This window comes from Panulirus ornatus, chromosome 24 (genome assembly GCF_036320965.1).
Source record: "Panulirus ornatus isolate Po-2019 chromosome 24, ASM3632096v1, whole genome shotgun sequence".
NCBI lineage: Eukaryota > Metazoa > Arthropoda > Malacostraca > Decapoda > Palinuridae > Panulirus > Panulirus ornatus.
This window is the reverse complement of record NC_092247.1, coordinates 12,022,852-12,035,878: the sequence shown is the minus strand read 5'-3', so window position 1 is coordinate 12,035,878 and position 13,027 is coordinate 12,022,852. Positions and strand designations below refer to the sequence as shown.

At 44.6% G+C, this 13,027-nt stretch overlaps 1 protein-coding gene across 1 annotated transcript; it reads left to right on the top strand.

The window, feature by feature from the left end:
- The first annotated feature begins 11,246 nt into the window (after positions 1 to 11,246).
- LOC139757127 (uncharacterized) lies at positions 11,247 to 11,687 on the top strand. The gene has a single exon (XM_071677228.1). It carries the CDS (start codon positions 11,247 to 11,249, stop codon positions 11,685 to 11,687), a length of 441 nt encoding a protein of 146 aa, XP_071533329.1.
- The last annotated feature ends 1,340 nt before the right edge of the window (positions 11,688 to 13,027 follow it).

Sequence of the window (13,027 nt, the reverse complement as noted above, 5' to 3'; positions counted from 1 at the left end):
CTTTTCTGAAAACCCATACTAATCTTCACCTTAGCCTCCACAAGATAATGATCAGACATCCCTCCAGTTGCACCTCTCAGCACATTGACATCCAAAAGTCTCTCTTTCGCACGCCTGTCAATTAACACGTAATCCAATAACGCTCTCTGGCCATCTCTCCTACTTACATAAGTATACTTATGTATATCTCGCTTTTTAAACCAGGTATTCCCAATCATCAGTCCTTTTTCAGCACATAAATCTACAAGCTCTTCACCATTTCCATTTACAACACTGAACACCCCATGCATACCAATTATTCCCTCAACTGCCACATTACTCACCTTTGCATTCAAATCACCCATCACCATAACCCGGTCTCGTGCATCAAAACCGCTAACACACTCATTTAGCTGCTCCCAAAACACTTGCCTCTCATGATCTTTCTTCTCATGCCCAGGTGCATATGCACCAATAATCACCCACCTCTCTCCATCAACTTTCAATTTTACCCATATTAATCGAGAATTTACTTTCTTACATTCTATCACATACTCCCACAACTCCTGTTTCAGGAGTATTGCTACTCCTTCCCTTGCTCTTGTCCTCTCACTAACCCCTGACTTCACTCCCCAGACATTTCCAAACCACTCTTCCCCTTTACCCTTGAGCTTCGTTTCACTCAGAGCCAAAACATCCAGGTTCCTTTCCTCAAACATACTACCTATCTCTCCTTTTTTCACATCTTGGTTACATCCACACACATTTAGGCACCCCACTCTGAGCCTTCGAGGAGGATGAGCACTCCCCGCGTGACTCCTTCTTCTGTTTCCCATTTTAGAAAGTTAATACATATATATATATATATATATATATATATATATATATATATATATATATATATATATATATATATATATATATATATATATATATATATATATATGGCAGGCATAAGAGTGAGTGCTCAAATTGCAGAGGTATAAGTTTGTTGATTATTCCTGGTAAATTATATGGGAGGGTATTTATTGAGAGGGTGAAGGCATGTACAGAGCATCGGATTGGAGAAGAGCAGTGTGGTTTCAGAAGTAGTAGAGGATGTGTGGATCAGATGTTTGCTTTGAAGAATGTATGTGAGAAATACTGAGAAAAGCAAATGGATTTGTATGTAGCATTTATGGATCTGGAGAAGGCATATGATAGAGTTGATAGAGATGCTCTGTGAAAGGTATTAAGAATATGTGGTGTGGGAGGCAGGTTGTTAGAAGCAGTGAAAAGTTTTTATCGAGGATGTAAGGCATGTGTACATGTAGGAAGAGAGGAAAGTGATTGGTTCTCAGTGAATGTAGGTTTGCGGCAGGGGTGTGTGATGTCTCCATGGTTGTTTAATTTGTTTATGGATGGGGTTGTTAGGGAGGTGAATGCAAGAGTTTTGGAAAGAGGGGCAAGTACGCCGTCTGTTGTGGAGGAGAGAGCTTGGAAGGTGAGTCAGTTGTTGTTCGCTGATGATACAGCGCTGGTGGCTGATTCATGTGAGAAACTGCAGAAGGTGGTGACTTAGTTTGGTAAAGTGTGTGAAAGAAGAAAGTTGAGAGTAAATGTGAATAAGAGCAAGGTTATTAGGTACAGTAGGGTTGAGGGTCAAGTCAATTTTGAGGTAGGTTTGAATGGAGAAAAACTGGATGAAGTAAAATGTTCTAGATATTTGGGAGTGGATTTGGCAGCGGATGGAACCATGGAAGCGGAAGTGAATCATAGGTTTCGGGAGGGGGCGAAAATTCTGGGAGCCTTGAAGAATGTTTGGAAGTCGAGAACATTATCTCGGAGAGCAAAAATGGGTATGTTTGAAGGAATAGTGGTTCCAACAATGTTGTATGGTTGCGAGGAGTGGGCTATGGATAGAGTTGTGCGCAGGAGGGTGGATGTGCTGGAAATGAGATGTTTGAGGACAATATGTGGTGTGAGGTGGTTTGATCGAGTAAGTAATGTAAGGGTAAGAGAGATATGTGGTAATAAAAAGAGCGTGGTTGAGAGAGCAGAAGAGGGTGTTTTGAAATGGTTTGGTCACATGGAGAGAATGAGTGAGGAAAGATTGACAAAGAGGATATATGTGTCAGAGGTGGAGGGAACGAGTTGTGGGAGACCAAACTGGAGGTGGAAAGATGGAGTGAAAAGGATTTTGAGTGATCGGGGCCTGAACATGCAGGAGGTGAAAGGCGTGCAAGGAATAGAGTAAATTGGATCGATGTGGTATACCGGAGTCGACGTGCTGTCAATGGATTGAACCAGGGCATGTGAAGCGTCTGGGGTAAACCATGGAAAGTTCTGTGGGTCCTGGATGTGGAAAGCGAGCTGTGGTTTCGGTGCATTATTACATGACAGCTAGAGACTGAGTGTGAACGAATGGGGCCTTTGTTGTCTTTTCCTAGCGCTACCTCGCACACATGAGGGGGGAGGGGGATGTTATTCCATGTGTGGCGAGGTGGCGATGGGAATAAATAATGGTAGACAGTATGAATTATGTACATGGGTATATATGTATATGTCTGTGTGTGTATATATATGTATACATTGAGATGTATAGGTATGTATATTTGCGTGTGTGGACGTGTATGTATATACATGTGTATGGTGGTACGTTGGGCCATTCTTTCGTCTGTTTCCTTGCGCTACCACGCTAACGCGGGAGACAGCGACAAAGCAAAATAAATCAAAATAAATAGATATATGTGTATGTATATATATTATAAAGGATCACAGTTTTGCGCGTGGTCAAGATATTCCTATGAGTCCACGCGGAAAATGAAACATGAAAAGTTCCCAAGTGCACTTTCGTGTAATAATCACATCATCAGGGGAGACAAAAGAGAGAAATATAACAGTCAGTTGATATACATCGAAAAGACGAAGCTAGGACGCCATTTGGTAAACATGTTTACCAAATGGCGTCCTAGCTTCGTCTCTTCGATATAGAGATGATCTGTGGAAGGTACTAAGAATATATGGTGTGAGAAGCAAGTTGTTAGAAGCAGTGAAAAGTTTTTATCGAGGATGTAAGGCATATGTACGTGTAGAAGAGAGGAAAGTGATTGGTTCTCAGTGAATGTAGGTTTGCGGCAGGGGTGTGTGATGTCTCAGTGGATGTTTAATTTGTTTGTGGATGGGGTTGTTAGGGAGGTGAATGCAAGAGTTTTGGAAAGAGGGGCAAGTATGCAGTCTGTTGGGGATGAGAGAGCATAGGAAGTGAGTCAGTTGTTGTTCGCTGATGATACAGCGCTGGTGGCTGATTCATGTGAGAAACTGCAGAAGCTGGTGACTGAGTGTGGTAAAGTGTGTGAAAGAAGAAAGTTAAGAGTAAATGTGAATAAGAGCAATGTTATTAGGAACAGTAGGGTTGAGGGGCAAGTCAATTTGGAGGTAAGTTTGAATGGAGAAAAACTGGAGGAAGTAAAGTGTTTTAGATATCTGGGAGTGGATCTGGCAGCGGAAGTGAATCATAGGGTGGGGGAGGGGGCGAAAATCCTGGGAGCCTTCAAGAATGTGTGAAAGTCGAGAACATTATCTCGGAAAGCAAAAATGGCTATGTTTGAAGGAATAGTGGTCCCAACAATGTTGTATGGTTGCGACGCGTGGGCTATGGATAGAGTTGTGCGTAGGAGGGTGGATGTGCTGGAAATGAGATGTTTGAGGACAGTATGTGGTGTGAGGTGGTTTGATCGAGTAAGTAATGTAAGGGTAAGAGAGATGTGTGGAAATAAAAAGAGCGTGGTTGAGAGAGCAGAAGAGGGTGTTTTGAAATGGTTTGGGCACATGGAGAGGATGAGTGAGGAAAGATTGACCAAGAGGATATATGTGTCGGAGGTGGAGGGAACGAGGAGAAGTGGGAGACCAAATTGGAGGTGGAAAGATGGAGTGAAAAAGATTTTGAGTGATCGGGGCCTGAACGTGCAGGAGAGTGAAAGGAGGGCAAGGAATAGAGTGAATTGGATCGATGTGGTATACCGGGGTCGACGTGCTGTCAATGGATTGAATCAGGGCATGTGAAGCGTCTGGGGTAAACCATGGAAAGTTGTGTGGGGCCTGGATGTGGAAAGGGAGCTGTGGTTTCGGGCATTATTGCATGACAGCTAGAGACTGAGCGTGAACGAATGGGGTCTTTGTTGTCTTTTCCTAGCGCTACCTCGCACACATGAGGGGGGAGTGGGATGTTATTCCATGTGTGGCGAGGTGGCGATGGGAATGAATAAAGGCAGACAGTGTGAATTGTGTGCATGTATATAGGTATATGTCTGTGTGTGTATATATATGTGTACATTGATATGTAAGGGTATGTATATTTGCGTGTGGGGACGTGTATGTATATACATGTGCATGTGGGTGGGTAGGGCCATTTCTTTCGTCTGTTTCCTTGCGCTACCTCGCAAACGCGGGAGAGAGCGACAAAGCAAAATAATATAATAATGATAATATATATATATATATATATATATATATATATATATATATATATATATATATATATATATATATATATATATATATATATATATATATATTAGCTGCTCTGAATTAGATCTAGTCATTGATTTCGTTACTTCAGTGTAGCGCCCCAACCTAACATATCAAGGGGAACTGTGAAAGACGTAAATGTTAGATTCGCATTTAAGAACAGATTAGGTTGAGAACTGGGGCAAATTCTTAATTCACATCATACATTACACCAAGACTGGATCATCCATCCTTCAAGCCCCTTACACACACACACACACACACACACACACATACGTAAGTTTTGTACCGTAGCTCATTACCCCACAGGGGATCCCTACCCCTGCCTTCGCTCTGGCCCATCCTCCTTACCTTGCCCTTGCTCGGGTCGAATTTCATGGACACGGAGAGAAAGCTTTTGAGTTTGGGGGAATACTGTTGGGGAATACTGTATTTCATTAAAATGTGAGCCAATTTGTAACCATTGTGCTCTGCTTGATTAAGGTTAACAGGTAGTTTTGAATATTAGGTAAGACGAGAGAGAGAGAGAGAGAGAGAGAGAGAGAGAGAGAGAGAGAGAGAGAGAGAGAGAGAGAGAGAGAGAGAGTATGTACTTTTCTCCTTACGAGTGCTTGTGACCTCTGGGACTAAGGAATAAAACCAGATAGGTTGAGAGAGAGAGAGAGAGAGAGAGAGAGAGAGAGAGAGAGAGAGAGAGAGAGAGAGAGAGAGAGAGAGAGAGAGAGAGAGAGAGTTTCTCCATTCCCTTGGTACCTTCAGGGATCATAACCGCTTTCAGCAATCTTCGCTCATGTCCCACTAGGCCCAGACTAATGCCGGGACATTACAACACGCTCCGCTCACACCCCCAGCAGACAGCACCACCTGCTCCTACTGCCTCTGGTCATGACGACGCCTCCTCCTCCTGCTGCGCTTCCTTCATATCTCTCACCAGGACAACGCTCACCTTATACCATCGGATCTTGAACCCTCTGGTCAAAAACTCGCTCCTTTTCTGTACCATTTCACACCCTACCTCGCTGTGTCTTTACGCTTCAACTCGGCTACTTCGCGTATAGTGCGTATAATAGCGTCTCTCCATTCGTGTCTTTGTACCACATTCAGTCATGGATTATGCCATTATGTCCATAGGAGATGAAGGACCGAATCGAACATATGTTAACCATTTTCTTTTTTTTTTTTTCGACCAAAAGGAATGAGATGTTTGTTAGCTCCTGAGTTTCCCACGCTCGTTTGCCTCGGGGAAATAGTGAAATACATCATGGTACATCCGTAGAGTGTTTTCACTGTTTTAACCAATCAGAGCCGTAGATGAAATATGAGGGGTCAGAAGGGAAGTGTCAGAGTCTTGATTCCCAGGTCAATCGCGGCTATAAGCAAAGTAGGGACCTTGTTTGACCTAAGGCTAGTTAATATCGCTTAAATACCTGATTACAATGCATGACGTCATTCACACTTTTGTTCCATTTTGTTGATCGTGATGTGGCTTCGAGGCGAGTTAAGTGTTTACAGTTGCCTGTGTCGTCTCAGCTGACGTAGGAAATGTCTCCCATTTTGATATCACATTACCTACGTGTCTGAGGTGTCTCCTCTGCTCTAGTCTGTCGATGCGTCTCATTCCATCAAGAGTTCCCGGAGTCATACTTTGTATGATGGGATTTTCTGTCTATTGAACTGCGTTCGCTTTGTATTCTGAAGCCTCTCCATTACTTGCCTTCGCTCTCGATTTTCATATCCGTTGTCCCAGTTAGTCCTGGATGGTGTGATGTGCCGTCCTTGTCTGGCTCTGTTGGCAGCGTAGAAGAGGAGAGACTTTTTTTTTTCATGTTGGTTAAGACGGCGCGGTTAACTACGACCTTAATCAAGGCCATCCCATTAACGCTATATGTATACATGCCTTAGCCTGAGCTACACATTTTGTCGACTAAGTAATCGCTAAGAGTAGATAAACAGCTAGGTTGACTGTGGACCGACTGCCGTAACCAGGATTAGTGAACTTATGCCGTGCTTGACCCAGGGTGACCTGTGAATACGTCACGGTCAGGAACGCTAACCGGTACACCACGGGAGTCCATACTTTACCCCTCCTGATTTGTGCTGTCTTAGGAATTTGTGTTGGTTACAACGGGCCTAGAAAATTAACTCTGTTTTTTCTTCTGTTATCCTCCGCAGTGGGTTGTCCTATGTACACAGACTCATTTCTTTCCTTCAATTATATATTAGTGATGTTGACAGCCAGGCCCTCTCTTTCTTATATACTTATATACTTATATACTTATATACTTGAAAAAATGTGTAGCGCATTTATTTTTTGATAGTTTAACTTTAAATGGCCGTAAAAATGTATGAATGGTGTCAGCTGTGTCCAGTAACTTGCTATGTTTTGCTTTATCTAGCTCAGATGACACTCGTCCCTCTGCTATTCCTATGGCTTCCAGAGTAAATGTGTAAACTATTTTATATTTCTAGATGTGTTTTTTTTTTTCTTTGTCTCTCATGATGATTTTTATCTTTGTTGCTTCCACTTGTGTAAGACTCCTCCTCAGCTCATGTACCCTGCATGTGTAGAAGGGTCTCAGATCTCACAGTGATAACTCCATCCACCTTTTGTGGAGTACCTGATGCTTGTCCGTAGTCCACGTCGTTCAGGATTTCACGTGAGTTATACATCTCTGCTGAGGTCTGGCATACGCTCCTAATTCTCTGATGGCTCCATCTGGATCCTACTGGGGCTCACAGGAATGTCTCTCATCTTAACTACTTTCAATGATTTCGTGATTTTATCTGTATATTCCTTTCCACAATTTGATTATCAGTCGTCATCGCTTCTCCCAGCATTTTTTATACCTTATTTTTACCACAGGCTGGTCTTCTACCTCTCCTGATCTGTTGTGGAAGACATTTTTGGTGTCATATTCTCTTTAAGAAATTATCAGTGTCTTCTCATTTTCTTCCATGGCTTTCACTATTCCGATTGTTTCACGTTCACATCTTAGTCTTTCCTTCTTCGTTTTCCAGAGTTTTAATTTCGTCCTTGGAATCTTATGGTTGATTCATCTCTGTGTTGACTTTGGTGAGGTAGCGTGAGCCTAGCAAACCACCTGGAGTAGCTACCGTTGTTGGTGAGTACCAATGCGCTTGGCGATCATTGTGAGCAGAAACCGTTGGCGAAGACAGCGTCCTTTTCGCATCATATGTCGCTTTCACAGCATCAGATACATATGGCGATCAATACATATGACGTACAGTACACACAGCGTTGTATACACTTGGAGAACATTACAAATAGCGTCCATTTCAGACGTCGTCTAGTGTAAACGACTACCATTTCAGCAGCGCTTAGTGTACATGGCGTCCAGTACACACGAATCCAATATGTATGACAAACAGTGAACACAGTGACCAGCGTACGTGGGAGTTAGGGCACACGGCAACAAGTGCGTAGTTTCCAGTAGGAGTGACGAAGCGCATGCAAATCGTCTACCACTCACAAATTCCAGTTCACACGCCGACCACAACAACATAGCTCACAGCGCACGTGAAACCCAGTGCAAAGCATCGTCTACTATGTACTTCGTCCTCCACACGTAGCTTCAAGTACACGCTTAAAATTCATGAAGATACCAGTACATACGACCTGAAGTGATCATGGCAATGTGTACCTCCACCATCCAGTGCAAATGAGAACGAACGTCTCGGACGACCAGCACACACAGCGTCAAATGTACAGAGTGGCTAGTGCTCGCGAGATCAAACGCGCTCGACAGCCGGTAAACAGGTCATCAGTACAAACTCATACATCCTCCTTTATGCCAGGCATGTGATGTTTACAGCGACCAAATCACTGTTCAAGCGCACAGGTCATTCCGTGCCCACGACGCCCAATTTGCAGGACGCCCAGTGATTAGGAAAATAACGGAACGCGTCAGGTGTTGAAATACGTCCAGTATTGCGCACGATGGCCAGTGGACACCACGTCCAGCATCTAGAGCGTACAGCGACCTGTCACAAGGAGCAGAGAGAGAGAGAGAGAGAGAGAGAGAGAGAGAGAGAGAGAGAGAGAGAGAGAGAGAGAGAGAGAGAGAGAGAGAGAGAGAGAGAGAGAGGCACCCTAGCATGTTACTAGATGATAAGCACGAACTCCTCCCCCTCTCCCTTAACTAGCCATTGATCAAAGCGGACGATGATCGGTACAACGAGCAAGTGAAGTCGTCTATCATGGTGGGTGATGCGGGTCGTGGACGAGAGGCTGCTGGGATGCGCCACCACCAACTGCCTCATTAACACACCACACGGAGGTACAGCAAAGCCGTCTTGTAGGACATGAGGCGCCGCAAAGGTCAAGTGTAAAGTTGTTTTATGGAGGCGGACGTCTAGCGCGAACTGCAACAACCCTCGGTGACAACACAGAAAACGACGCCTGCCCTCACCCCCTTGGAGCACGAATGCATACGACCCTTGAGCTTTGACCTTTGATTTGACCCTTAACGTTCTGTCTAGAGGCAGAGACAACGTCCCTAAGGTCACACCGTGGTTACTCCAGAGGTTGATACACTGACACGCCAGACTGAGCTGCAGCAGCGATGTGAGATAACGCATCGCACGAGCTTGTCTGGCTAGCGTCGCTGGCGTCACGTCACTGCTCGTCATATGACGTGGGATGAGAGCTTCCCTCCCTCCTCGCTGTATAACAGCGTCACCCTGAGGCATGGCAGAAAGTAGTAACGCAACAGTGGGAGAACTCAAGTAATCGGATATTCTCGATCCATGCATTTGTGTCGGAGCGTTAGTGGATGTTTGATCCTCTTAGTGTGAACATGGCCAACGTAGAGCAGCAGCAGCGAGCGGAGGAGATGTAAGACATTGATGATTCTCAGTCGAAACAACTCGATTAACATTAACTCGGCAGCTGCCGCGCGCGCGCGCACACACACACACACACACACACACACACACACACACACACACACAAACACACACACACACACAACTATTTCCTCATGGGACGCGATGGCAAACATACTTGACAAATTTAAGAAACTGTAAGAGCAATAACAAGCTTTAATTTCCATTTAGGATAACTTGAAAATATCTGAAATATGTCTTAGAATATCTTCAGAAGTATGAGCCATCTCTTGTCAAGACTTGATATCATCACACCGTCAGGGAAGGTGAAGGAAGAGAGGTTCTTGAAGAAATTATCCTTTAAGGAAAACAGTATAGATGAACCTCCTTCTAGCCAGGAAAGGAGGCATGAATGATGAATCGGCGCGTGGAACGTGAATGACTGAATGTCGGGGGTATAGAAAATGAGCGACATGTCCCGGATGGTTGAGGTATGAATGACGTATGTTTAATGAGACATGGGCAGTGAGTGGACGCCAGGCGACTGAGGCATCCTCAACGTATACCAGGCACTTTGGAAGACAAGTCGTGAATATGAGGCATTGTGAGGCATGACTTCTCACAGTAACTACTGAATCATGTTAAGTCGTCTGCTTAGTCTCTCCAGCGTGAGCGATGTCCCCTGTATTCAGTCTTCCCTCCACCTCAGTTCTGAGTCTTACAATCTTTGCGTTAGTGGGTCAGGCAGGTCGTAGCCTTCTAGCCACCAGGGTTTAAATCAAGATTATCAGTCTCGTCTCTGGAGTCTGGTTATTACTTGTGTTATAAGTTAAGATCCCGTTTTCTAGTAAAAAGAAAATGCGTCTATTATGTGTACTGACAGATAGGCGGATAATTATTATTGTAATTATTATTGTGTATTACGGAGAGAGAGCATTACACCTATGTTGCTTCATCATCCCTTAACCTATCAGTATATGTCCTATGGTTTTTACCAATATATACATATATATATACACACACCACCCTCGTACCCATTTAACGAGAAGCCACATGGGAAGGATGAACAGCTGTGTATGGCTGTGGGCTACCTGTCGCGCCCTGGATGGAAACCCGGCCAAGCGCGAACAATACATCATGGAAGCTCGTTTGCGTATATGCACATGTATCTACATATCTACAAGCCACCCGACACATTTTTTCCCCAGAAGACGGTAACACTACACACGACCAATGCTTCACGGATCACCCAACGCATAAAGCGACTTATGCACCAGTGAAATCGAGCGTTCAGCAGGACGAAAACAGCCTCTACAAACAACTTCGCAGCAAAGTGCAACGCGAAGTGCGAGCCGCGAAGAAGGCCTGTTACCCAAACAAGGCCCGGATAGTTGTATGATAGAAGAAAGGCCGAACAGGCTGTGATAAGCGAAGGCTCCTCCCCTACCCTTGTGTAGACCAACTTTACGATGAGGAAGCCACACACCAGATTAACAACCACTTCGCCAACGTACGCTAACGATACCACAACTCGACATCAGCTCCATCCCATCATAACCGCCAACTTCATCTCTCCCAAACACAGTAGAGAAATATCAAATGGCTAAGCGCCTTCAGCTCCTTAGGAGCAAACACTCATACATCTTCCTGTGAAACTATACAAGGAATTCTTCCATGATTTAGCTACACCGTTAACCGTCATAACTGATGCTTCACTCAAACAGTCTAAATACCCCACAGCTTGAAAGACAGCATATGTCACTCCACTACCCAAATCCACCAACCCAGAGTCTCTCAATAGCTTAACGTCCTGTTGCAATCACTGCAGTCCCCTGTCTAATTTGTGAAAGTTTTGTGTTTGAATGGGCCTGTGTTGATTTGCTGACACAGTAGAAGTTCAGCAGTTTGGAAATATGAAGTCTTCCGCCACCACTCACTGCCTAGTCAGGCTCCTGGACTTCATTTACTGCAACTTGGAGAAGCACAAAACCTCGGTGGCACCGACTTTCGTAGACATCACGAAGCCTTTCGATTTGGTAAACAATAACGTCATCATAAAGAAAGCCATCGACCTGGGACCACAGGGGAGTCTCGTCTCGTGGCTGGCGGACTCTCTGCTCGGGCGATATCAGATCGTCCGCTTTAGGGGAGCCATATCAACATCACCACCCCAAACATTCGGTACACTACAGGTCACCAAGATGGAGCCGCTCTGTATCCTAATCCTTATCACGGACGCCCTGAAGGACACAAACCACCACTTGAAGTACGTAGACGACTCCACCCTTGGCATCACTATCAGCAACAACTCTCTTGACTTCAGCGCCCTTCAGCACATCATCATCAACCCTTAGGAGTGGACTACGACCAACGACGTCACGTCAACTTGGGTTCTAAAAACATCCCTCCTCTTGACATCAACATACGCCCTGACATCCTCCAGCTGTCAGAGACTTTAAATACCTTGGTGTCACTAAAGACGGCGGTTTAGACCAGAAGAGTCATGTTGGCACTATCGTCATATCTTATCCGTACCGTCTGTACCTTCTCTACTGACTTAAATCACTTTAGGCGTCCCACCAACTGAGCTCAGGAATGTCTATACCCTTTTCATTCTACTGGCAACTGAATCCTCTAATCGAGGCCATCTCGGATACCCAATTTTATCGACCGAGAAAATTTTATCTCCTCGGAAAATCTGGGTTGCCTGTGGACCAACTACCGCAGCCAGGATTCGAACCCATGCGTTTAGCCACCAGGCAGCCCGTGAATGTGTCACGGTCTCTTTTAATCACGTTCTTTCGCTCTGTGAACATCTAACTTTAATTTTTCTATCCACTTTCTTCCCTCCTTCCTCCAACGCCAGTCTGAATCCTTCATCGTGACAGCATTCCTGTGATCACATTCTGAGTCGCATCAAAGCATCGGATGTTTTTCTATGACACTCCGTCCACCCCCACGCTCATGATATTTTGGAGCATAACTATCTTTTTTATATACCAAAATATCTTTCCTATTCTCCCCCTCTGTTCTATTTTCGTTCCAAACTATATCTGTAGTGTCTGCCCTCTCCTGCCTGTATGAATCTCACCAATATCAAAACGTTACCATTTCTACATCTTAAACTCTCCTGTCTATCAGGAGAATGGTACCGGATCCAACCCTCTTCCATCAACTTTTTTTTTCTCAGTGTAGTTGCTACCTTCCCCCGTCCTCCCATCCTGGCCTTCCCTCGCTTTTTGCACACTGTTGGTATTATTTTTCCTTCCCTGCGCTACCCTCCCCACCACCGCTAATTGACAGGATAAGAGAGGGACGTCAAACGCTGTCCCCACGGGCTGGGTGGCGACAGGGGTCGACGTTTTACATATGAAAAAGTAAGAAGGGTATTTCATTATCGTTACCATCTCTCTCTCACCTTTTTTCACAGTAGAGTGGTTAGAGGGGAGGGAGAAGAAGTGGGACGGGGTAAGGGATAGGTAGAAATGCAAGAGGATTGAAGTGGGTATAGGTGTAAGTTTTTGGATGCATGTGGGTGATTTTCTGGAAGCGTGTTTTTAACTACTTATTTGTATGCCTCCAGCAGACTAGGGTTGTGTATGTATTTACTAAGCTAATCTAAACATTGCTCACTGCCTGCACTGATGGATGACTGGAGCCTCCCTGAGTTCATATATCTATCAATTTTTTTATT